At 48.3% G+C, this 21,992-nt stretch overlaps 1 protein-coding gene across 1 annotated transcript in view; it reads left to right on the top strand.

Annotated features, from left to right (window-relative positions):
• Window positions 1–595: 595 nt before the first annotated feature.
• IFT172 (intraflagellar transport 172) overlaps window positions 596–21,992 on the top strand; it is a gene marked incomplete at its 5' end in the record, with an annotated part of 30,428 nt that continues 9,031 nt past the window's right edge. The window contains 32 exons of the mRNA XM_010170325.1: window positions 596–810; window positions 907–1,030; window positions 2,137–2,232; window positions 2,847–3,008; window positions 3,369–3,422; window positions 3,947–4,050; window positions 4,729–4,814; window positions 5,311–5,423; window positions 6,525–6,692; window positions 7,055–7,191; window positions 8,549–8,656; window positions 9,192–9,276; window positions 9,570–9,662; window positions 9,990–10,067; window positions 10,453–10,701; window positions 12,504–12,582; window positions 12,986–13,106; window positions 13,489–13,632; window positions 13,704–13,794; window positions 14,186–14,283; window positions 15,148–15,283; window positions 15,363–15,479; window positions 16,080–16,222; window positions 17,543–17,636; window positions 17,884–17,948; window positions 18,081–18,261; window positions 19,096–19,205; window positions 19,661–19,790; window positions 20,410–20,508; window positions 20,861–20,970; window positions 21,497–21,560; window positions 21,845–21,931. Of these exons, the coding sequence (XP_010168627.1) occupies window positions 596–810; window positions 907–1,030; window positions 2,137–2,232; window positions 2,847–3,008; window positions 3,369–3,422; window positions 3,947–4,050; window positions 4,729–4,814; window positions 5,311–5,423; window positions 6,525–6,692; window positions 7,055–7,191; window positions 8,549–8,656; window positions 9,192–9,276; window positions 9,570–9,662; window positions 9,990–10,067; window positions 10,453–10,701; window positions 12,504–12,582; window positions 12,986–13,106; window positions 13,489–13,632; window positions 13,704–13,794; window positions 14,186–14,283; window positions 15,148–15,283; window positions 15,363–15,479; window positions 16,080–16,222; window positions 17,543–17,636; window positions 17,884–17,948; window positions 18,081–18,261; window positions 19,096–19,205; window positions 19,661–19,790; window positions 20,410–20,508; window positions 20,861–20,970; window positions 21,497–21,560; window positions 21,845–21,931 (3,741 nt within the window). The remainder of the gene's footprint in view (window positions 811–906; window positions 1,031–2,136; window positions 2,233–2,846; window positions 3,009–3,368; window positions 3,423–3,946; window positions 4,051–4,728; window positions 4,815–5,310; window positions 5,424–6,524; window positions 6,693–7,054; window positions 7,192–8,548; window positions 8,657–9,191; window positions 9,277–9,569; window positions 9,663–9,989; window positions 10,068–10,452; window positions 10,702–12,503; window positions 12,583–12,985; window positions 13,107–13,488; window positions 13,633–13,703; window positions 13,795–14,185; window positions 14,284–15,147; window positions 15,284–15,362; window positions 15,480–16,079; window positions 16,223–17,542; window positions 17,637–17,883; window positions 17,949–18,080; window positions 18,262–19,095; window positions 19,206–19,660; window positions 19,791–20,409; window positions 20,509–20,860; window positions 20,971–21,496; window positions 21,561–21,844; window positions 21,932–21,992) is intronic.

Here is a 21,992-nt window from a genome sequence, read left to right as displayed (position 1 = left end):
ATTCTGTGATTCTGTGATTCTGAGAATTACGCTTGAATGGGTAGGGTTCCAGGGAATAGCTGTTGTCGTCTTCTTGCTAAGCAATGTATAGTTATACCAGTTAACCCTGAATCCCAAGTTCACACTCTCTCTGTGGACAGGATACTCTAGGCACCCAGCATTTCTCCTGAGCCTCCCACTCCACCCTAAAAGGAGTAGTCTCTGTGCTTCAAGCTGTGGTGAAGGGAATGCTGTTCTCACTCAGATCTTTTCTCTACAGCTGAAGCAGTTTGAGTATGTCTGCTCTCTACCATGATATGCTGATGGCCTGTGTATACTCTGCTATGTTAAGAGTACATCCCAGTCTAGTTAATGGTACTGGTCTTCTTACTGGCATCAGGAGTCTTCTCTCCCAGTTGAATGAATGGAATAGTTGATGTATCTCTCGGTTTCTGTCTGCCTTCCTACAGACTGGGGCAGGCAGACAAAGCAGCCCCCATGAACTGGACTTTACAGAAGGGCCTCATACTGATCTCGTGGTGGTAGCTGAACACAGAGGCCAGTTAAGGGCTAGAGCCATTCACTTTTTCAGGATGTTCTTTCTTATCTATTGTAGGGTAAGTTGGTGGTGCATCCCTGTCCTCCTTATGCCCTTGCCTGGGCTTCCAACAGCATTGTGGCTGCAGGCTGCGATAAGAAGATTGTAGCTTATGGGAAGGAGGGCAATGTGATTCAAACCTTTGACTATAGCCGGGACTCGTCAGAGAAGGAATTCACCACAGCAGCTGCCAGTCCTGGCGGCCAGTCTGTTGTCATTGGCAGCTATGATAGGTATGGTGCCTGCTGGTAAAGGCTTCCCTTTATAGTGCTTTTTTCTTCAACCATACACAGTTCTTCATGTTCTCTGCTTTCTCGTCTGTTCTCCAGGTTAAGGGTTTTGAACTGGAGCCCACGCCGCAGCGCCTGGGAGGAAGGCAAACCCAAAGAAATAGCTCACCTCTACACCATCACAGCTTTGGCGTGGAAGAGGGATGGCTCACGGATCTGTGCGGTTTGTACTGATGGGTCAGCAGCCCTGAGCCCATGAGTCACACACCAGGGACAGTTGTAGGCATGCTCCTGAGAACGAAGCGATGTGATGCAGATTATGAGGTGGTCACACCATCTCCTGGGTGTATCATGCAAGGGCATCTAGGCATGTCTCTCAAGGCTGAGACCTTGTGCAAGGGACGCTGCTGCAGTCAGGTGTGCAGTGTGCAGAGCAGGGATGATTGTGTAATGGCTCATTCGCAGCAGCAGTAGTCTTCCTTTTTTCACAGAAGCATAATAAGGTCAACATAGCTCCTCTAGAGCAGTCTCATGAGCGTTCTTTCCTCTGAGCACCTATGAGAAGCAGTATAAAAACTGATATGTTCCTTATACTCTATGTTTTCATTTCAGAGTTGTCTTTCTTCTGCTTTCAGCCGTTGGGCCTCAATCTGCCTTTCTCTATTGTTATATAATTCGATGAAGCTCTTTAAATTAATCTTTCTGCAAAACTTTCTGTATTAAGATGAATGAATCTTTAAAGCACTTAAATTATTTAGGAAGATTGCTATTTACAACTTTAATAGTTTTGTCATCTTTTTATGTTCAACAATCAAGAATCCTTGAAATATTTTCAGATGGAGAATTAATCAAACATTGAACAAATACTTGCAGAGAAGGGGAAGGGGCTAAGGGATAGGAGATCGGTGAAATGAATAGGGTGTTATAAAGAAAGAGATAAAGGTGGAAGGATTCTGCTGGCAGGGAAGAGAGATTGGGAGGCTGGGAGAGGGAGAGAGGGAGACGTGGGAAACGTGAGAAGAGTAATGGGGAAGATGAAGATAGAGGCGATTTTTAACCCCTCCTCTTCCTCTGTCATGTACATGCCATTTTTTGTAAGCTCTGTTTCTCTTGAGAATTTCTCAATCTTTCTGTTCTCTCAAGAAAGTCAAGATCATAGAATCATAGAATGGTCCCCCTCATGCAGGTAGGGACTTGAGCCTTGTTCCCCAGAGCAACCAGGTCCTGTGGATTTCTGTCTCACCTCTGATCCTCTTCTTGTAAGTAGGATCTGGAATACCTCTCCTTAACAGAATTCACTGATGGTGTGCAATGTGTTTGTTTCCCCAGGGCACTCTGTGTGGAGCAGTTGAACAATTTGACTGCTGCCTTCGCAGAAGCATTTACAAAAATAAATTTGAAATTACGTATGTGGGACCGAGCCAGGTAAGAGAATATCCAGTGAGGTAATCTCTCTTGATGAAAATGGGATGCTTGCTAAAACTAGACATGTTTGGAGTTCTGCACCTATGGTTTGTTTATAGCAACTTGTTGGGAAAGGCATAGGGAATATTCCAGGGACAGTGTCAAGGCTGAGTGGAAATTGGCTAGGAGCAAAGAGAATGGAGCTTATTTCCTAGCCTGTGAATTTGTGTGGGGTACCTCCATGCCATATGCAGGCTCCTTAAGTGTTTTATTTTCAGCCAACTTTACCTTGTTCAAAATCAGGTAGTAAGGGTGAGCTAGGAGTCCAGGCACCCTTCTGTAGTCAATGGAGAGAGAGCAGGACTCTCAGAGGGTGGCTTATCCTCAGGAGCCTGAGTAGTCCTCCAGTTAGGCTAGAAACTTCTAAATGGCAGAGGTGAGAATCCCACAGTTCTACTAGAGTTGTTATCCCGTACAAAAGGAATGGTAAGATTTATTTAAAACACAGAGTGAAATTATATGAGGGAACATCTAAATACCCAAATTATCATCTGTTGCATAATCTTCCATGGGGCAAGAAGTCTGTGTTCTTCCTCTGTCCATGGCCTCATATTGCTTTTTCGCACTTTCTCTAGGTCATTGTGAAGAACCTCTCAACAGGAACTCGAGTTGTGTTGAAATCTCAGTATGGTTATGAGATTGATGAGGTGAAGATCTTGGGGAAAGACAGATATCTCGTGGCCCATACCTCGGACACGTTATTGCTGGGTGACATGAGCTACAATAAGCTCAGTGAGGTACTGGAAAACCTGGAGCATTCCTTGAGTTTCAAATGCTTAACTTTGTAACTCAAAGAATACGTTTTCTGCATGGGAACAAGGCATCTCTTTTCAAAGAATCATAGAATAATTCTATGGGGGGACTTGGGGAGGTCTCTTATCAAACTTCCTACCCAATATTAAATTCAGATGTTGTTGCTGAGATACACAGTTTCTCTGGTCCCCTGTTGCAGTGCTTTACTGTCCTCATGGAGGAAAGCTTTTTTCCTGAGTCTCATTGGGATCACTGTTTTAATTTAGGACCACAGTGCCTGCAGCCTGCTCCCCTACAGCAGCTGTTGGCCTGGCATTTGCTCACTCCATGCCATTACTTTGTAGGTAGCCTGGCAGGGATCTGGAGGGAATGAGAAGTTCTTCTTCGACAATGAGAATGTAAGTTGGATGGGAATGATGCTACCCATCAATGATGAGTAAAGCTGTGTGTGCACTGGCAGAAAAAGTGTTAAATGCACTTCTGGAAAACCCTGTTTCTCGGCAGTTTCCTGGACTTGCCCTTTCCCTGCAGATCCTGATTCGCTTCCTCCCCATACTTGCCTTTTCCACATGCCAGATACAGAACAAAGTCAGTGCGTGGACTGTCAAGTTATACAAGTAATAATCCTACAGGAGAGAGGAGCAATAAACGACCAACAGCCAGAGAGGGTGTTAGAGGTACAGAATACAGCTGTCGAGGTGACAGCTTGTCTCCTGCAGGACTGGTAGGCCCAGAACTAAAATCCCCAAACCTGAGGAGGAGCTGGCAGACACAACAGGAAGCCAAGGACAATTCCTTACTCATTCCAGGGGGTTTGAATTTAGATTTGTGTGCAGCAGAGTTCTTTTCTGCACACCTCATTGGTAGGTATGTGTGCTTACCTGGCTTTTCTGTTAAGAGTGTATTCCCCTCTCACCTCCAGGTCTGCATGATCTTTAACGCTGGAGAGCTGACCCTTGTGGAATATGGAAGCAATGACATCCTAGGGTCTGTCCGCACAGAGTTCATGAACCCTCATCTTGTCAGGTAAGTGTTACACCTGCCTGTGTGGCCAGCTCAGGCATTCTGTGAGAGTGGCATCAGATATATATATACACTTGGAAGTATCCCACTCTGTGGAACACAGCCCCCAGGCACTGGGACCTGAGTAATGTGCTTCTGATAGTGACCAATGGTGGGGTTTAATTGCTCGGTTACACTTAATGGTTGTAAAGTTTTAGAAGCACAAGAGCCCATTTTCCTCTAATACGTGCTTATTGAAGCCTAACTTGGCTATTGCTGAAGAGGGACCTCCTGTGCACACACCCAGACATCTCTGCATCCAGCTAGTACACCTAGTACAGCATTATCAGGGACTCTAGATGCCAGCAGGACATCCTCTGTCCCTCTGAAATACCGCACTACATTTTGTAATTTGAGAGAAGGGAGAATAATGAGCTACTCAGAGGTGGAAGCAGCATAACTAATTTGTATGAGAGATCCTGGTTCCAGAGGGGCAGCTTCCAGAGTGAAGCCATGAGTCTACAAAGGTTGTTCTCACTTGAGGCAGCCATAGGTACTGTGCAAGTGTCACAGGTCAGAGAACTGCAAGAGGCTCCATATGGTTGGGGAAACTGCAGGTAAATCTGTGAGGGACTACATGATTCAGTCCTGTGAATTTAGAGAGTAGTAAATGTAATGGTCATCACTCCCTTCAAATTATAGTGTCCGTATCAATGAGCGACGGCAGAGAGGTGTGGAGGAGAACAAGAGACTGGCTTATCTGATAGACATCAAGACTATAGCAACAGGTGAATGTAAACCTCCCTCCCCTGTATTTTGCCATCCTTCCTAATTCCTTTGCATTTTCTATGCCAGGCAGCATATCCCTGAAGATCCTCTTTGCATTCACTCTGCCAAGCAGTAGGTTCCTGAGGGCCCCCTTTGCATTCACTCTCCGTGGCAGAAGACTACTAGAGACCTGGCTGCCCTGCTTTTGGCTGCCTGGTGTGGACACAGCTGTGGGGTGGCTGTGACTGTGACTGGCACCTGAGATTCTGTGCAGTCCACCATGATAATACTGCTGCCTGCACTGTCTGTGGTCTGTGTGTGCTCACAGAAGGGTGGAGCGAGTTATTGCTGTTGATAAGGCATTGAGATAAAATGTCACTGCAGTCTGCTTTTCATGTCACAGTGTGTTTGCCAGGGGGCCCTGCCCTAATTAGGTCGCAGGCACCTGATCCCCACAGGTTCAGCACTTTGGGGCACATTAGGTACTTAGACTGTTTCCTTTCTTCCCTTCTCCAGTGGACCTTGTTGGTGGCTACAATGCTGGCACTATCAGCCATGACAGCAAGATCGATTGGCTGGAGCTGAATGAAACGGGCCACAAACTACTCTTCAGGGACAAGAAGATGAGGGTGAGGCAGGCGCATCTCAGGGAGTGTGGCAAGGTGGCACGCCTGGGCAGACGTAAAGACAGATATACTTGACTGGAGGGAGGGAATTGAGAAACCCATCTGAAGTACTAATGATTTTTTGACCACTCCTTCCTTTAAGAAAGATAGACCATGTTCAGATTGCATGAGCTGACAGCTTGCATGTTTGGTCTTGAGTGATAGCTAATTCTGAAGTTAGTTACGAGACAGATCACACCTGAAAATGAAAATCAGACTCTTCTGCTGTGAGATGGAGACAAGTGGGTTAACCTCAGGATAAGGATCCTAATGTTGCACTTAAACTTGTAAATTTAAAAAAGGTGTTCTCTGAAACAGCTTGGCTTATGTCTGTAAGATGAACTCTCTAATTTTCCAAAAGAGCATAGGCACAACCAAATAGCTTGTTCAGTAGGACCCTTGGCTTGTGCTGATTCCCAGACCACAACTGAGTGTCACCACCTCACTTCCCATGTGCCTTAGCACAGTTTCCAGGAGTATCTGCTGCATGATCCTGCCAGGCACAGAGGTGAGACTGACTGACCTGTAGTTCCCTGGATCTTCTTTGTTCCCCTTTTTAGAAATTGGGGTTATGTTACCCCTTTTCCAGTCCATGGGAACTTCACCAGACTGCCACGACTGCTTATTGACAGCAGTTCTTGCAACAGAACTCTACCTAGGATGGACAGTTCAGCCCAGAACTGCAGAGGAAAGCCCTTGGTCCCCCAGTTTGCGTGAAAAACTTAAAGAGACCATTGTCCTGTTCCAGCTGTGCAACTGAGAGGGAACTGAAGTAGCACCAGGCATATTCTATTTTATATGCATACGTGCCTAGCAATAAGGAAGGCAGCATCTGAGCATGTTGGTTAAAATACTGCAAGAGTAAAAAAAGGTCTCAAGTTTTGGATAGTAATGTGTGTAACTCACAGTGTGGGAGTCTGGGCTACGTATCTTGGAAAAAGTCTGATTCCTGATTGGTAATATCTGTTGACAAGATGCTTGCTCAAATGTTCCTACCATGTTTGTGTAAGCTAGCAGCCCAGCCATGAGCCCAGCTGAGCCTTTTTCTCCTCTTCCCACCTCTAGTTGCAGCTCTATGACATTGAAAGCAGCACCAAGACTACCATTTTGAACTATTGCTCCTACGTGCAGTGGGTCCCAGGCAGTGATGTGGTGGTGGCTCAGAACAGAAACAGCCTCTGCATTTGGTATAACATCGATGCTCCAGAGCGAGTCACCATGTTCCCTCTGAAGGTAAAACTCTGGAGAATTTTATTACCTCCAGCAGTTTCTGTTACTTCTTGTTCAAGTGTGTAGGAGTAGTCAGGGTGGTACTGCAGAAGGGAGACAGAAGGAAACTGCTAGTTTCTTCTGGACAAAATATGAGCTCATCTGTCAAGTTTGTGGCAGGGATTTCTGGCAAGTAATTAATATAGCAAGGAGCCGCTCAGTGGCTTTTTCCTTCTGTCTGGTGAGGTAAGGATGATGTCTGCTCAGTGTGAGTTCATTCAACAGAACTTCAATCAGCAGAGCTGTCACAGTGCTGTCCTCACGTCCCTGCTATCCTGCATACTTTGGGAGAACGTGGGAGAGTTGATAGATGTTACTCTTTCCAGGGGGATATTGTAGACTTGGAACGGAATGATGGAAAGACTGAAGTGATAGTATCTGAAGGGGTAAACACTGTGTCCTATACCCTGGATGAAGGCCTAATAGAGTTTGGAACTGCCATTGACGATGGGGATTATCACAGGTAAGCGCTAGATACACCACATGGCGATGGCAGGTAGCCCACTTCACATAACAGGCATCTGGGAGTCAGCAATCCATGAACTACAGCAGCACAACTTTCCATACAGAGTTGAAGTTCAGGCTCTGAGCATGATATTGGTGCCAGATCTGGTTATAACGCTGTCCCAATCCAATGTCAGGGTCATTTAAATGTCCCAATCTGATGTTGGGGAAGGTTTCGATACGATCCCAAGAGCAAGACTAAGACACAAACTAGGTCAAATGCCTTACACCCACAACACCTTTTATTACAAAAAGAAGAAGTAATAAGGAATATAGAGATAGGACAGGGTGGAATGAAAGATGGAAATCAAGCCAGCAGTCAGGATAGGGCTGCAAGAACAGTCACCACCAGTGAGGGGTCAAGGGGGTCTCATTTCCATGGTGGTGCAGCATGGTGCTGTGCGGTCAGGCAGTCATCATCCCCCCCACTTGCAGGTCCTTCTTAAGTACCCCTTCAAGGGCCGTGGTTCCCGTGGCAATGGCACATCTCTCTGTGCCCCCCAGTGACTGCTGCATGTTTGGGGCAGGGGCGTGCCGGGGCAGAACGTTTTCACAGGTCGGGGTTTCTGGTACCCTGTGATCTTGTGACTGTCCTTGCAAGCAATCTCTGAGACAAGTTCATAGTGCAGTCCCTCACAAAGGCATAGCAGAGTCCTTCAGGAGTGAATATTCAGCTTTTTCATCCTTCCAGCTCTGGTTTCAAAATCAGGGGCACAAGAGACTGGCCAATCTGGTCCAATTGACACTGCCAGAAATTCACTGAAGGCAGTTTTCATTAACTGCAGTGAGTAGGTGTGTCTTTCATAGCAGCCAGATGTGAAATGGTACTCATGTGCTTCTGCTGCTGCCTCTCCAGGGTTGGGGACAGTGTCATGGAAACATTCAGGAGCTGTGCAGAGGAAAAACTGACTGCCTGAAGCAGTCACGGTAGGCACCCGGGCACTGCTGACATTATTATAGGGCTTTAAAATTGATGAGGGAAGGCAATTTCACATATTCATAGCACTGATACCACTTGAGAGACTTCCTTACACCAAGGACTTGCTTCAGACACAGCACTGGATTTGCCCCACACTGCTACAGCCTTCTGCTGATCCTGTGCCTCTGAGTACCTTAGCCCAGAGAGGGATCACCTCAATCTCCAAATTTTTCCCTAATATGTCAGGCCCTGTGTTATACAATCCTCTTCAGAACTGGTCACAGCCAGCTTGCTTTGTTTTCAGTGCAACTCTTGTTAGGAAGCTCCTATCTCAGTTTAGGATTTTCCCCAGAAAGCTCTTCTGTTACTGAAAGTCTGCAAATCTCTCTGCCTCAAGGGCTACTGCGTTTTTGGAGACACTGGAAATGTCTACAGAGACTGAAGCCATGTGGAAGACTCTAAGCAGACTGGCTTTGGAAGCTAGACAACTGCACATTGCAGAGAGGTACAGGAAGAAACTCTTAACACCTTTCTGACTTAAACACTCTCTTGCTGAATCCCTCACAGAAACCAGGTTCTAACTAAGGATGTGACTTTTTGTGTGGCCTGGAAGGTTCACTGCACCGGAGAATTAAGTGTTCTCTGTTCCAGGCAATGACTTTCCCCTTTCTTCATAGAAAGTAATGCTAGAACTGGGGACAGGAAGACATCACTCCGTAGCATGAATTTTTGCTGATGGCAACCCAAAGCAGTGTATAGCAAGGCTGCAGGGGTCTGACAGACATGGACAAGCTCAGTGCATCTCTGAAGCCCGGGGAAGTGAAGCGTGGGCACTGGTCATGTCCATGGCTTCTCCATGGAGCAGGACTAGAGGGCACATCTGAACATGGGTCTTGGCAAAAATCCTTCTCTTGAAGCAGGGCCACCCCACCTCTCCAGCTTGCAGAGCTATGTCTGCAGCCCAGGTTCTGATTTTCTTTTCTTGGACCAAAAGGAGGCAACAAAATCCAGTTATTGACTAACTGCTTTGTTCTCTCCAGGTGCTTTGCAGCTCTGGGCAACATGGCAAAGGCTCGATTTCTGCATGAAACCAATATGATTGCTGACCAGGCAGCTCAAGAGCATGTAAGTCAAACTTTTTCTGCTGTGCAGGGCAGCTGCTTTCCTGTAAACACTTGCATACACATTACCTTCTGTGTCCATGCTCACCCGTATCCTGCTACAGACCAGTACCTGCTAGGTCCCTCTTCTGGCTAGCCATTTCATACTGCTCCTGTCTTGTCACCTCTGAGATTCTCATCCATCTCCTTCAGTTTCTGTAATGACACAGACCCCACCTGCAGTCGCCTCCCTTGTATCATTCCAGAGCTTGTTCTTTCACTCAACAAGCTTATTATGCTAACTGATGTTGTCTGCAGGGTGGGGATGGTACAGACCATTATCTGGTGCGTGCCCGCTTGGCCATGCTAGACAAGAACTACAAGCTGGCAGAGATGATCTTCCTGGAACAGGTGAGTAAAGGAACAAGGAGCAAAAAAAATCTCATTTATTTCTGAGCAGGGAGGTCTGTGCCCTGGTGTGAAAGAGAAGAGGAAGAGGTTGCTTATTCCTGAGAGAAGAGTTTCTGCCCCAAATTAGAAGGAGATATTTCTTGTTCTAAGGGGTAGGATTGTCCTGAGGTGGATGAAGAAGATGAGGGAGGATGTATATCCATGTAGAGGGGACAGTACACTTTTTCAAGTGTTTTCTGCACATCTAACCACACCCACTATGAGTGCTCAAAGCCAATGTGTCTGCTAAATGGACTCTTCAGGTTGACACTTTGCTTTCTGACACAGAACGCCACAGAGGAGGCCATGGACATGTACCAGGAGCTGCACATGTGGGATGAATGCATTGTGGTTGCTGAGGCCAAGGTACAGAACGTAGCTGCACTGGACTGTGGGGTGGGCTTGCTTGGTAAGTTTTCTGGTTGGGAGTCCATTGGAGGTCTGGGTTGTCTTCACCTGCCATATCAGGACCTCACTTCTGCTTGGAGGGGCTCCAACCAGAAGGGAAGGTTGCACTGGTACAAGTACAGACCTAGGTGAATAGTGAGGAATAACTACCAGATTTGGTTTAGGAGTATCTATGGCTTCAAAAAAGAATGGATCATGCAGTGGTACACAGGGCTGGCATTGTGGTTTCTGCTAACTGGGCAGCAAGGGGTCTGGTGCCATGAACTAGCTGTTCAGAGCCTGCAGGATGAGCAGAACAACATTTTACCTTTCCCAGGTCAACCAGTGCTGCATTTCTCAACAGGGACACCCGATGCTGGATAAGTTGCGTCGGGGTTACTACCAGTGGCTGTTGGATACCCAGCAGGAAGAGAAGGCTGGGGAGGTCCAAGAGGGACAGGGTGACTACCTGGCAGCCATCAACTTATACCTGCGGGCAGGACTGCCAGCCAAAGCAGCACGGCTGGCCATGATCAGGGATGAGCTCCTGACCAATGGGGATGTTATCAATAGGATCTCCACGGCACTGATCAGAGGGGAACTATATGAACAGGTGAGTGGCCCACCCCATTGGGCTTTCTTCTTAGTGGCATAAAAACTCCTACCCTGTCCTCTGCATCCGTGAGATACAGGGGGTCCGAGCTGGAAAGTAGCAGATTTAATTCTGTGTTGATAAATTTGCAGTTAACGTTAGCAAGGAAATCTCAACTGCATCCATTATACATGGTTGAGGTCTAGAATTACTGTTATTAGTCAGGAGAAAGATCACAATTAATCATTAACAACATGTCTGTGAAACATCAGCTGAGTGTTCAGTAATAGTCAAGGAGACCCTTGGGAAGATAGAAACCAGGAGGAAAGGAGTTGTGAATCAAACAGAAAACTTGATATCACTTCCTTATAGTAGAATTAAAAAATGATGGTACAGCTTTTGTATTAGGATAGTGGAAAAGCTGAGGAAGAAAAACAAAGGAGGTTATGAAGACAATCTGTAGAACCATGAATATCATAGAGAAGGGAAGTGATTATTCTGTGTCTAGTAACACAAAAAATTGGTAACTAATTATTAGGTGACAGTTTTAAAGCAAAAGGGTGTTTTTCACACAGCACATAATCATGTTAATGTAAGAAAGCAGTGCTGAGTCTAACCAGTGTACAGCTTGGTATCCTGACCAACAGTGGCCTCTTGCAGGCGTTTAAAAAAAGAAGATAAAGAACAGGGCAGGCAAATATAGAGTGCTACCTCCCCTAGTGTACTTTCACGTTTTCCAGTAGTTTGCAGACTATCATGTACCTGAACAGTTTTATTTTTATGTTTAAGGATAGACTTTACTTTCATGAGCTTGTCAAATTACTGCTTGCACCATCTGTACTTTTGGTCTACAGTCTTGGCTATGAGTTACCCAGTTCAGCTATGCATTGTATGAAAAACACCCAGTTCTTTTTGCTGGCCTATTTTCATGTGCCCTGTTTAAAATAGATTTCTCCAGTTTCATTCTACCTTTGGCATTCTCTGACCATTTCATTTTAACCCAAGGGAATTTTGTGCTTTTCCAAGCCTGTCACCTTTTCTTAAGTTGCAAGAGTAACTGTGGAAGTTATTGCTGCCAGATGTTTTGTTACCAAAAGTATAAATGGTTCAAAACTGATTAGACAAATCCTGGAGTTAGAGTCTGACAAAAGCCATTAATATGATGATGTGAGGGCATCATGACACAAACTCAGGAAGCTTTACAATGCAGATTGTCAGAGACAGATACAATACAGGAAAGTCTGGTGTATACTTGCTCCGTTCTTACAATCTTTCTCTAGACATGTGCTTTCACCAGCATTCAAATGCTGAAGGGAATGAATCTCCGATTTTCCAGGATGGCTTCTCTTATGTTATGAGTCCTACAAGCTTTGAGCCTCATCCCACCCTGTTGGCCACCACCCTGTCCTACAGAGTAAAACCCTGCTGCAAGAGGCTGAACCTTCCCCCTTCACTACTCATGCCCAGGGCTCCTGTATGATCATCTGCATAGTGGAGCTCCCAGGGGCTGTGGTCACAGAAAAGGCTGTTGCTGCACGAGCCACCCTGCAGAGAAGGGAGGTTGTCTCAAAAACTCTTGTTAGGAAATCATACCCCAGAAAAACACTTGGGGTATGTTGATCAGCAGAGGACAATGACCTCAGCACGTGCAGTCTTCCCTAGAAGTTCTCTTTATCTCCATGCTTTTGGTTAGTGGGGAAGGCATAGCTGATGGAGAAGTCTGTGTGGCAGGACTGACAAGCTCTGTACATGGGACTGGTAGGGTACATGGTGGTGTGGGGAGATAGTGGCTCTGGAAACTGGCAGCTTGTGTTTGTCATTAGGCTGGAGACCTGTTTGAGAAGGTTGGGAACACACGAAAGGCTCTGGAGTGCTATTGCAAGGGCAGTTCCTTCCTGAAAGGTACTGTGCTAAATATGTTCTTCCCTCCATCCCTCCCCAGCAGGAGCCTGGGTACTCTGGCCTGGTGGCAACATGAGCTATTGCCCTGGAGCCCAGAGATGCCTAGATGCTCTGAAGCTCCCATGCATCATCTCATTCAGTGTATGTATTTTCACATAGTTGTACCTGCACACATAGTCCCAGAACAGCATCCTGTTCCCAAGGACTTGATCATGCTGATTGCACCAGTATGGATTTGGTCCAGCTCTCCACAGGGTCCAGACTGCTGGGTAGCCTGTTGGAGCTGGAATGGATTAGGTGGTCACCATTGCACTTCCTCTGCACCCTGTCCAAGGCCCATGTTTGCCTCACAGTTCTGCTTCCTTACTGGGCTCAGTGTAACAGCTCTCATGTCCCCTTACAGCAGTGGAGCTGGCTCGCCTGGCATTTCCCACAGAAGTTGTGAAGCTGGAGGAGGCCTGGGGAGACCATCTGGTGCAGCAGAAGCAGCTGGATGCTGCTATTAACCATTATATCGAAGCCAGGTGGGGGCAGGTGATGGCTGGATAACCAGCAGCAGTATAACCTGGCAAGCTATGAAGTTGATTTGCTTAAATCAGCAGGAGGGTTTTGCCAGAGTAAGCCCCCTTGACCCCGCTTTGCCAGTGCCCCTGGTGTTTATGTCTCTGCTGGCCCTGACCACGGGTGCTTTCCTGCATCTCTCTTGAGGTCTTTCATCCCTGATTACTCTTTCCTGCTGTCCTAGTTCTTAATTCTTTCCCCTTAGCTTTGCCAGTTATTCATATCCTTTTTGCTGCTGTAACCCAGGAAGAAGGATCAAGCAGCAGACCGCTTTGGTCTCCCTGGCTTAACTCAGCTGGAGGAGATGGCTGCTGGCTGGCTGTAGAGTTATGTTTTTGATGCTAGGTGCTCGATTAAGGCCATTGAGGCAGCCTTGGGAGCCCGACAGTGGAAGAAGGCCATCTACATTTTGGACTTGCAGGACAAACAGACAGCAGCCAAATATTACCTCAAGATTGCCCAGCACTATGCAGCTTTACAGGAGTATCAGGTGAGGCCACAGACCAGAATCCTTGCTGCTCTATGTGTCCCTTGGGACTGCTGAGCGTGGTCATTTCACTAATTGCAGAGGAACTGTACATCAAAGGAGACCAGACCAAGGATGCCATTGACATGTACACACAGGCTGGGCTTTGGGAACAGGCTCACAAGGTAAATTCAGAAGCCAAAGCTTCTGGGGACCTCACCCTGCTTGGTGAAGTGTGTTTCATCAGGAGGTGGTGGTGCCTTCTGCACCAACACCTGATCAACAAGCACTCTTCCCAAAGGATGCGTGTAGGGGCATCCAGTAGCCAGCAAGAAATCAGTCCCTGGTATTCACATCCTGTCTGTGCCCTTCTTTACTTCAGCAGCCCCTTGTGGGTGCACCTGTGACCTAAGTAGCACCTCTCCAAGGGGGTTGGTCCTGTGGGCTTTGATGTACAGATATACACCTGTTTGTAATGGGAAGGAGACTGGTTTTCCTCTTCATCTTCACTACTGTGTATTAAGAAATGGCTGTGCAGTGTGCTGCAGTTTCTCCTATGTGTGTTCCTTTTGGCAGCTGGCAGTCAAGTGTATGAGTCAGGAAGATGTGTCTGTGCTCTATATAACCCAGGCCCAAGAGATGGCGAAGCAGGGCAATTACAAAGAAGCAGAGAGGTGAGCATCTTCCTTGGTACTAGTCCAAGGCCGAGCCCTGAAAAATGGCTCTAGTGAGGAGGAACCCTTTAGTGGGATGGGAGTAAAGTTTGGGACTAGGGTTTGGAAAGGTCAGAGGTACTCTCTCCACATGTGGAGACCTAGAGCTGATATTTCAGAGTTCATAGGAAGAGAAGTCACTGACTGTTAATGTATCTTTGTCCACCAGGACAGAAAGGAGGTCCAGGTGGGGCGCAGCTGTCTCAGGTAGCAGAGGAAATATGGCAAAGCTTTTCCCCACTGCAGAGTGCTACATCCGATCTGTCATTGTCAGCTGAGGATAAGATATGAAAGTGGAGTGTTTTCCATCCAGGTTACTAATGTTGTCAATTCTAGATTAGTAACCGCACAATAAGGTTAGTAGGTATAGGGACAAACACAGCTGTGTGTCTGATGCCATGGTACCTGATCTCAGGGATGCCCAGTAGATGAAAGAGCGCATTACAGCTGTTGAGGTCACATTGGGTTTAATCTTTTTGCTGGCCTATATGAATAAGTTGAGCTGACATTGTCATGTCATCCCAACAGCACTGACAGCCTCAGGTTGGAGGCCAAGGTGAGAACAGGTCACAGAAGCCCAGAGGCTACCTTCAGGTCAGATTGCAGGTTGACAAGTGAGAATGGAGGGAATAACTTTGCCCTCCTGCAGCTGATGGTGGCATAACAGAAGGGCTGTGTCTCAGCGGTGTTCAGCCTTGCAGCCCACAATAGTCATGCCTTTTGGCAGTGTGCCCAGGACCTGGTTCTTGCTGGGCAGGGTGCAGAGAGACCACAGGGACCGGTCATGTCCTTGCCTGAGCCATTTGAATGTGCTTGTGTTCCTAGGCTGTATATCACTGTGAGTGAACCTGATTTGGCCATTGCCATGTACAAGCAGTGTAAGATGTATGATGAGATGGTTTGCCTAGTGGCCAAGTACCACAAGGACTTACTCAGTGACACCCACCTGCACCTGGGCAAGGTGAGTGCATTTCACGACAGGGGATCAACCAGACCAAGCAAGGACAAAAGTGTCACTAACTCTCTGCCTCTAATTGCAGGAGCTGGAGGCAGAGGGACACTTACAGGAGGCTGAGTACCACTATCTGGAAGCCAAGGACTGGAAGGCCACAGTAAACATGTACAGAGTGAATGACATGTGGGAGGAAGCTTACAGGGTAATGATCACTTCACAGCTATCCCACTGTGCAGGGATCAGGCTTTACTGCAGGGTCCTGGTGGGAACTGCTCTGTCTCTGTTCACCGCAGAATTTGGAGACTTGGCATACGCTACTGAGCTTCAGCATGTGGCACAGCACTGGAGGCCCTTGTGCCTGCTGCTCTGCAGCATTGCACCCCAAAAGCAGGGCTTGACCTTTAGGCACCTTGCAGCACTCTGCCTTCCTCCAGGCACTGCTCTTCCCCTAACCCCTGCACCGTGTTGTAGGCATTGCTCTGCCCGTAGCCCCTCTGTAGCAGCCCCTCCCAACACTGCTCCCCTCCAGTATGGACACAAATTACCAGTGGTCACTTCTGCTGACCTGACAGTAGTGTGGGCCACGCTGAGGAGGCAGCAGCCTCTTCTCTCTTCTGCTGTATAAGCCTTTGTCTCACTCTCCCTTGTCCAGTGGTGGCTACAGAAGGGTTCCTCAGGAGAAAACAGTTGGTTTTGGTGGTCCCTCATGACAACAGGCGTTACAGGAGAGGGGAGTCCTGGCTCACGCTGCTGAAGACAAAATGGATGCATTGGGCTCTTCTGCTGTCTTTACTTCGGATAGGTGGCAAAGGCACATGGAGGAGCAAACTCCTACAAGCACGTTGCCTATATGTGGGCAAAGAGCCTGGGTGGAGAGGCAGCTGTGAAACTCCTCAGTAAATTTGGACTTCTGGAGATGGCCATTGACCATGCAGCAGACAGTGGGTAAGCAGATCCATCAGCCCATCACTTCTCTCCCATCTGCCTGACCTGAGAAAAAGAGGTGGCCCAAGATAACTGATGCACATGATAGCTGCAGGTCCAGGATATGGCATGTCTTCCCCTGCTACCCCACCTGTACTTCTTCATGCGGGCATTCTGCTTCCTTGACACATCCCAGTTCTGTCCACCTGTTAGTCTCTCAAATGTCTGTTAGACCTGTTAGTCTCTCTTGCAGCCCAGAAGGCCGACCGTATCCTGGGCTGCATCCAGAGAAGCGTGTCCAGCAGGTCGAGGGAGGTGATTCTGCCCCTCTACTCCACTCTTGTAAGGCCCCACCTGGAGTACTGTGTCCAGTTCTGGAGCCCCCAACATAAGAAAGACATGGACCAGTTAGAACAAGTCCAGAGAAGGGCCACCAGGATGATGCGAGGGCTGGAGCACCTCTCCTATGAAGACAGGCTGGAAGAGTTGGGGCTGTTCAGCCCGGAAAAGAGAAGGCTCCGGGGAGATCTTATAGCAGTCTTCCAGTACCTGAAGGGGGCCTACAAGAAAGCTGGGGAAGGACTTTTCATAAGGGCAGTTAGTGACAGAATAAGGGGAAATGGGTTTAAGCTGAAAGAGAGGAGGTTTAGATGAGATATTAGGAAGAAGTTCTTCACTGTGAGGGTGGTCAGACACTGGAACAGGTTGCCCAAGGAAGTTGTGGATGCCCCCTCCCTGGAAGTGTTCTCGGCCAGGCTGGATGAGGCTTTGAGCAACCTGGTCTAGTGGAAGGTGTCCCTGCTGATGGCAGGGGGGGTTGGAACTGGAGGATCTTTAAGGTCCCTTCCAATCCAAACCATTCTATGATTCTATGATTCTAAATGTCAAGTCAGAGCTGAGCAGGCAAAAGCAGTTTGCCCATTAGCCTCAGCAGGGGGGCCTTGTGAGAGCTTCTGAATGCAGGAGGTTGTATTCCTCATGTCACGGTAAGTAACTGCCTGCCAGGAGAGTTTTGGCCCCACTCTGCACCTGGACAACCATCCTACTGCACTGCCATTCACTGCTGCTCTCCCCCAGCTCTCCCGCATCACTTGGCTCTTGGGAGTGTTGTGACCTCCCCTTAGGGTTGAACCAAGGGCCTCTGGCACTGACAGACTCTAAAATCTCCTGTCCTCTGATCAGGAACAGGAGGAATGGGCAGTGCCCATTCCTTTGGGACCCTCTGTTTCCCTCTTTCCTTCCTCCCAGTGTCTAGTGCTCTACTTGATATCTTGATCTTGATGAAGGCATTGCCTCACAGCACATAGTCCTACGCTCACTCCATTTTCTCTTTTGTTGCAGGGCCTTTGAATTTGCTTTTGAACTGGCCCGCCTCTCCATGAAGCAGAAGATGCCAGAGATCCACTTAAAGTATGCCATGTTGCTAGAAGATGAGGTAATTTTACCCCCTGAAATAGGTGAGAGCTCCCTGGTCACTCAGGTAAATGAACAGTTCTCCTTAAGGGCTGCTGCAGCAGGCTGGTTTATGGCTGCAGTCACAGCTCACCCAGAGGGCTCCATGGTGACAGCCCCCAGCTTCCACACGCATCTTTGTTTCATAAATCCTTTGCCTTAGGAAGAGGAGGTCATGCAATGGTATCAAGGAAGGAAGGCATGCAAGCAAATATTTTCCTCTCTCCTAGGGCAAATTTGAAGAGGCTGAAGCAGAATTTATTAAAGCTGGGAAACCCAAGGAGGCAGTGCTGATGTATGTAGCTGTCCCCATCCTGGCCTGCTGCATCTCCTCTCCCTATATGATTCTGTAGAAGCCTGGTTGCTTCTGATGCATTGGTCTGCTCCTTCCCGTCCCTCTTGTTAAACCTCATGTTGATTCCCCTAGGCTTGTGCATAACCAGAACTGGGATGCTGCACAGCGTGTAGCTGAGGCTCACGACCCAGACAGCGTGGCTGATGTGCTTATGGGACAGGCACGTTTTGCCTTTGAGCAGAAGGAGTTCCAGAAAGCAGAGGCCTTCCTCCTGCGAGCAGAGAGACCTGAGCTGGCAATAAAGTACTACAAGGTGAGTGTAGTCTGTAGCAACGCTATTGCCTTTCTCACTGGTCAAGAACACAGTTTGGATGGAGGAGGAGTGAAATCCATCTCATAGAATCATAGAATCATAGAATGGTTTGGGTTGGAAGGGACCTTAAAGCTCATCCAGTCCCAACCCCCCTGCCATCAACAGGGACACCTTCCACTAGGCCAGGTTGCTCAAAGCCTCATCCAACCTGGCCTTAAACACTTCCAGGGAGGGGGCATCCTTGGGCATCCACAACTTCTTTGGGCAACCTGTTCCAGTGTCTGACCACCCTCACAGTGAAGAACTTCTGCCTAATATCTAATCTAAACCTCCCCTCTTTCAGTTTAAACCCATTTCCCCTTGTTTTGTCATTTTGTCATCTCCCAGCTCTCCCTGTCAGCTTAGTAGCCAAAAAGAAACCATTTACTCATGTGGTTTCTAGTAGAATGTAATTGTGGCCTGCTCTTACAAGACTGAACTGGAAGAAATTTCACAGCATGGCTTAGCTCTCTCACAGCTCTGGGAGGAAGTTTCCTGCCAGAAGGCTGTGGGCAGTCCTCAGAGGTAGCACACATGGGTGCATTTGGAGACTGTAAGTGCCCCTTCCAGAGAGGTAGCTAGGATGGATGAGCACTTTCCCCCAAAAGTCTGGCTGAATGGATGGACATAGGTGCCATTTTGGAGGAGAGAATTGGATGGTGCTGCTCTGGTTGTTTCTTCCAGTGAGTCCTCTGGCAAGATGACACAAGAGGCTAGGTATATTGTGTGATGGCAGGAGTGTGGGGGATCCTACTGAACTGGTGAAAATTTCTCCTCCCCGTTGTGCTTGTGCAGGAGGCTGGCATGTGGAGTGAGGCCTTGCGGATCTGCAAGGAATACGTGCCTAGTCGGCTGGAAGAGTTACAGGAGGAGTGCAGCAGGGAGGCTGCCAAGAAGGGCTCCAGGTAGGGGATGCTCTGGTCAGGCTGCAGGGAACAGATCAGCTCTTGCCCTAGGCCATTGTGCTGATGCCTCACAGAGATACCCTGACCAGATCCCTGACATCCAGTTGTTTCCTTCTTGAGGACTCTGAACTTCTTCCTGCATAGGTTTCCTAACATCCTTCCTCCCTGCTTTAGGAAACTCCAGGCTTATTCTTGCCATGCAAGGTCTCCTAGATGTCTTCTTGCTTCTTACAGATCTCCCAGGTTTCCTGTACCACCAGTGCAATCTCCCCATGGCCCTTAATCAATTATCTCCTCAGCACTGGCTGTGTGCATTCCTTGTCACATCGTCAGCCCCCTCTGAGGTCCCTGACTTACCTCTGCTGTGCACCTCCCTGCCCATGCCCTACACACTGTCTACAGGATCTCTGTGTCAGCATCCCAGTCTTGCTCACAGCCTGCATTCCTCCCTACAGAGGAACAGAAGGGCTGCTGAAGCAGGCACGGGAGTGGGAGCAGGCTGGGGAATACGCCAGGGCAGTGGACTGCTACCTGAAGGTGCGGGATCCCAGCAACAGTGTCCTGATGGAGAAGTGCTTGCTGAAGGTACAGTCAGGGCCTACGATTCCCTTCATCCACTCTGCTGTCTAGGAGGTCTCCCACAACCCGCAGTGCATCCCAGAGACACCTCAGTCACTGCAGGGCACAAGAGGATCTACAGGCTCCAGTGACCACAGGGTCTGAAAGCTGTCATGGCCATTCTCTTGAGCCATGGTGGGCTGTGTGCTTATCCTGCACTGCACTGGCATCCTTGCTCTGACACCGCTTCCAGCAGCGTGCTGGTGTCTTTGCACCCGTATCTCCATGCACTGAAGAGCTGGACTTTATGACTTAGACCTGGACTGGATGACCACACTTTATTCTTCCTGTGGTCCATGTCTGCCAGCCTTTGGGTTGTGTTCTTGTTCATACTTTTCACTTGTACCTGTGCCCTTGTACCAACTTCAGCAACAATTATGTCCTTGTCTGATCTTCTCCCATGTGTGAAAGTAGCTGGGCTTTGCTTCTCTGAATTGCTGAAGTGGGCTGTCATTTCTTTTCCCCTTCATCCATAGTTCAGGAGCTCTTGACTCTCAGACTTTTAGCTAAGACTGAGCTATTCCCAGCTTCATCCCTCTCTCGAACAGCTCTTGTCACTTGTGCTGACGACAGTTTCTCTTCACAGGCTGCTGAGTTGGCCATTAAATTCTTAGGTCGGTCACAGAGCATGGAGGTGACGCGGATTGTGGCTCCTCAGCTGATGGCCATGAAGAAATACAGTGCGGTGAGGGCTGGCTCCTGCCCCAAGACTACTGAAGAAACAGTGACGTAGAAAGGGAGAGCTCTATCCAAGGGAAGGAGGCCAAGTCATATTCTGGGCTGGTGGGTGGATGGCACTATCCAGAGTTAGGCAGTGCAGAGTCCTTGAGGAGGAAGGAAGGGAAGGGTTAAAGTCCTGGAATAGTGTGAGAGACAGGCTTTGGGAGGAAGCAGGAAGCAGAGAAGGGTGTTATCTTTTGGGAAGAGACTTTCTGTTCTTGCTATGTGCCCTTCACGTCCAACAGCATCAGCTCCAGGCTGGGCTGCAGGCTGCCTTTGGGGTTTCATCTCACATGGGACTGTCTGTGGCCCTGCAGGCAGCTGAACTCTACCTCAACTTGGACCTCATCCAAGAAGCTATTGATGCCTTCATTGAAGGGGAGGAATGGAGCAAAGCCAAGCGCATTGCTAAGGAGTTGGACCCCAGGTATGCCCTGAACTTCTCAAATTATACTCTTCCTGCTTCCTCTCCCACCCCCAGGTGATCTCTTGTCCTGTCCTGTCCCGCTGCCTCCAGGTTCCCTGGATTGTCCCCACAGTGGCCTTCCCAGGCTCAATGGGGCACATTCTCCACAGCTGCCCTTCCCAAGCCATTTACCATCCTGACACTTCTCTATGGCCACACATCCCACAGAAATAGTTATCCCCTTTTGTCCCATCTCTCTCCCTGTCTCCCCTTCCCTTTGCATAATCCTGTGCATGCATTTCCTTCTGAAAGTCCTGTGGGGTCTCACGAGATCTGTGATCTCTTTCTCTCCTCACATACCATATTGCAAAGAGCTGCCTAGACCCTTCCTTTCCCCTTCTACCTATGCTCCCAGCAGCAGGCCGGAAAGACATGGCACAGCTCTAAGTCCTCCTTTTCCCAAAGGAGAGAAAGTTGAATCTGGCCTCTGTGCTGATGCAAGACACCGTTAGTCTTGCTGGCTATTAAGTTTCTTTCTACCCGGTAGGTCAGAGGAGTATGTGGACCAGCGTTACAAGGAGTATTTAAAGAACCAAGGAAAGGTAGATTCGGTACGTATTTGGGATGTCTCTCAGGCTCGGGAGTGATGTCAGGATCTGTGCAGATCCTGGGGGCCTTTCTCCTCGGGATTTTGCCTGACTATGCCCACAGATGAGTCTCTATGTGCCTATGGGTTGTGGATACCAAATGGGCTGCTCTGGATCTGTGCTTCTGTGCCACAGAAGGGGAGGGACTGTGTGTATTGTGAAGAAAAGACCCGGGTGGGCTGATGCCTACCTTGATGCTGGTAGGAAACCAGCCTGTACAGTGAATTTATGGTTGTTTCTATCCCCAGCTGGTGGGAATAGATGTCATGGCTGCTTTGGATATGTACGCAGAGCAAGAGCAATGGGAGAAGTGCTTGGAGGTTGCAGCTAAGCAGGTGAGTGCCTGTCTGAGCCCTCAGGAGACAGATGTGGGGTCCTGGCTCTGAAGCAGGGGCA

The sequence above is a fragment of the Antrostomus carolinensis genome, unplaced genomic scaffold, assembly GCF_000700745.2.
Source record: "Antrostomus carolinensis isolate BGI_N321 unplaced genomic scaffold, ASM70074v2 scaffold17376, whole genome shotgun sequence".
NCBI classification, from domain to species: Eukaryota; Metazoa; Chordata; class Aves; order Caprimulgiformes; family Caprimulgidae; genus Antrostomus; species Antrostomus carolinensis.
This window is presented reverse-complemented; position numbering and strand designations above follow the sequence as displayed.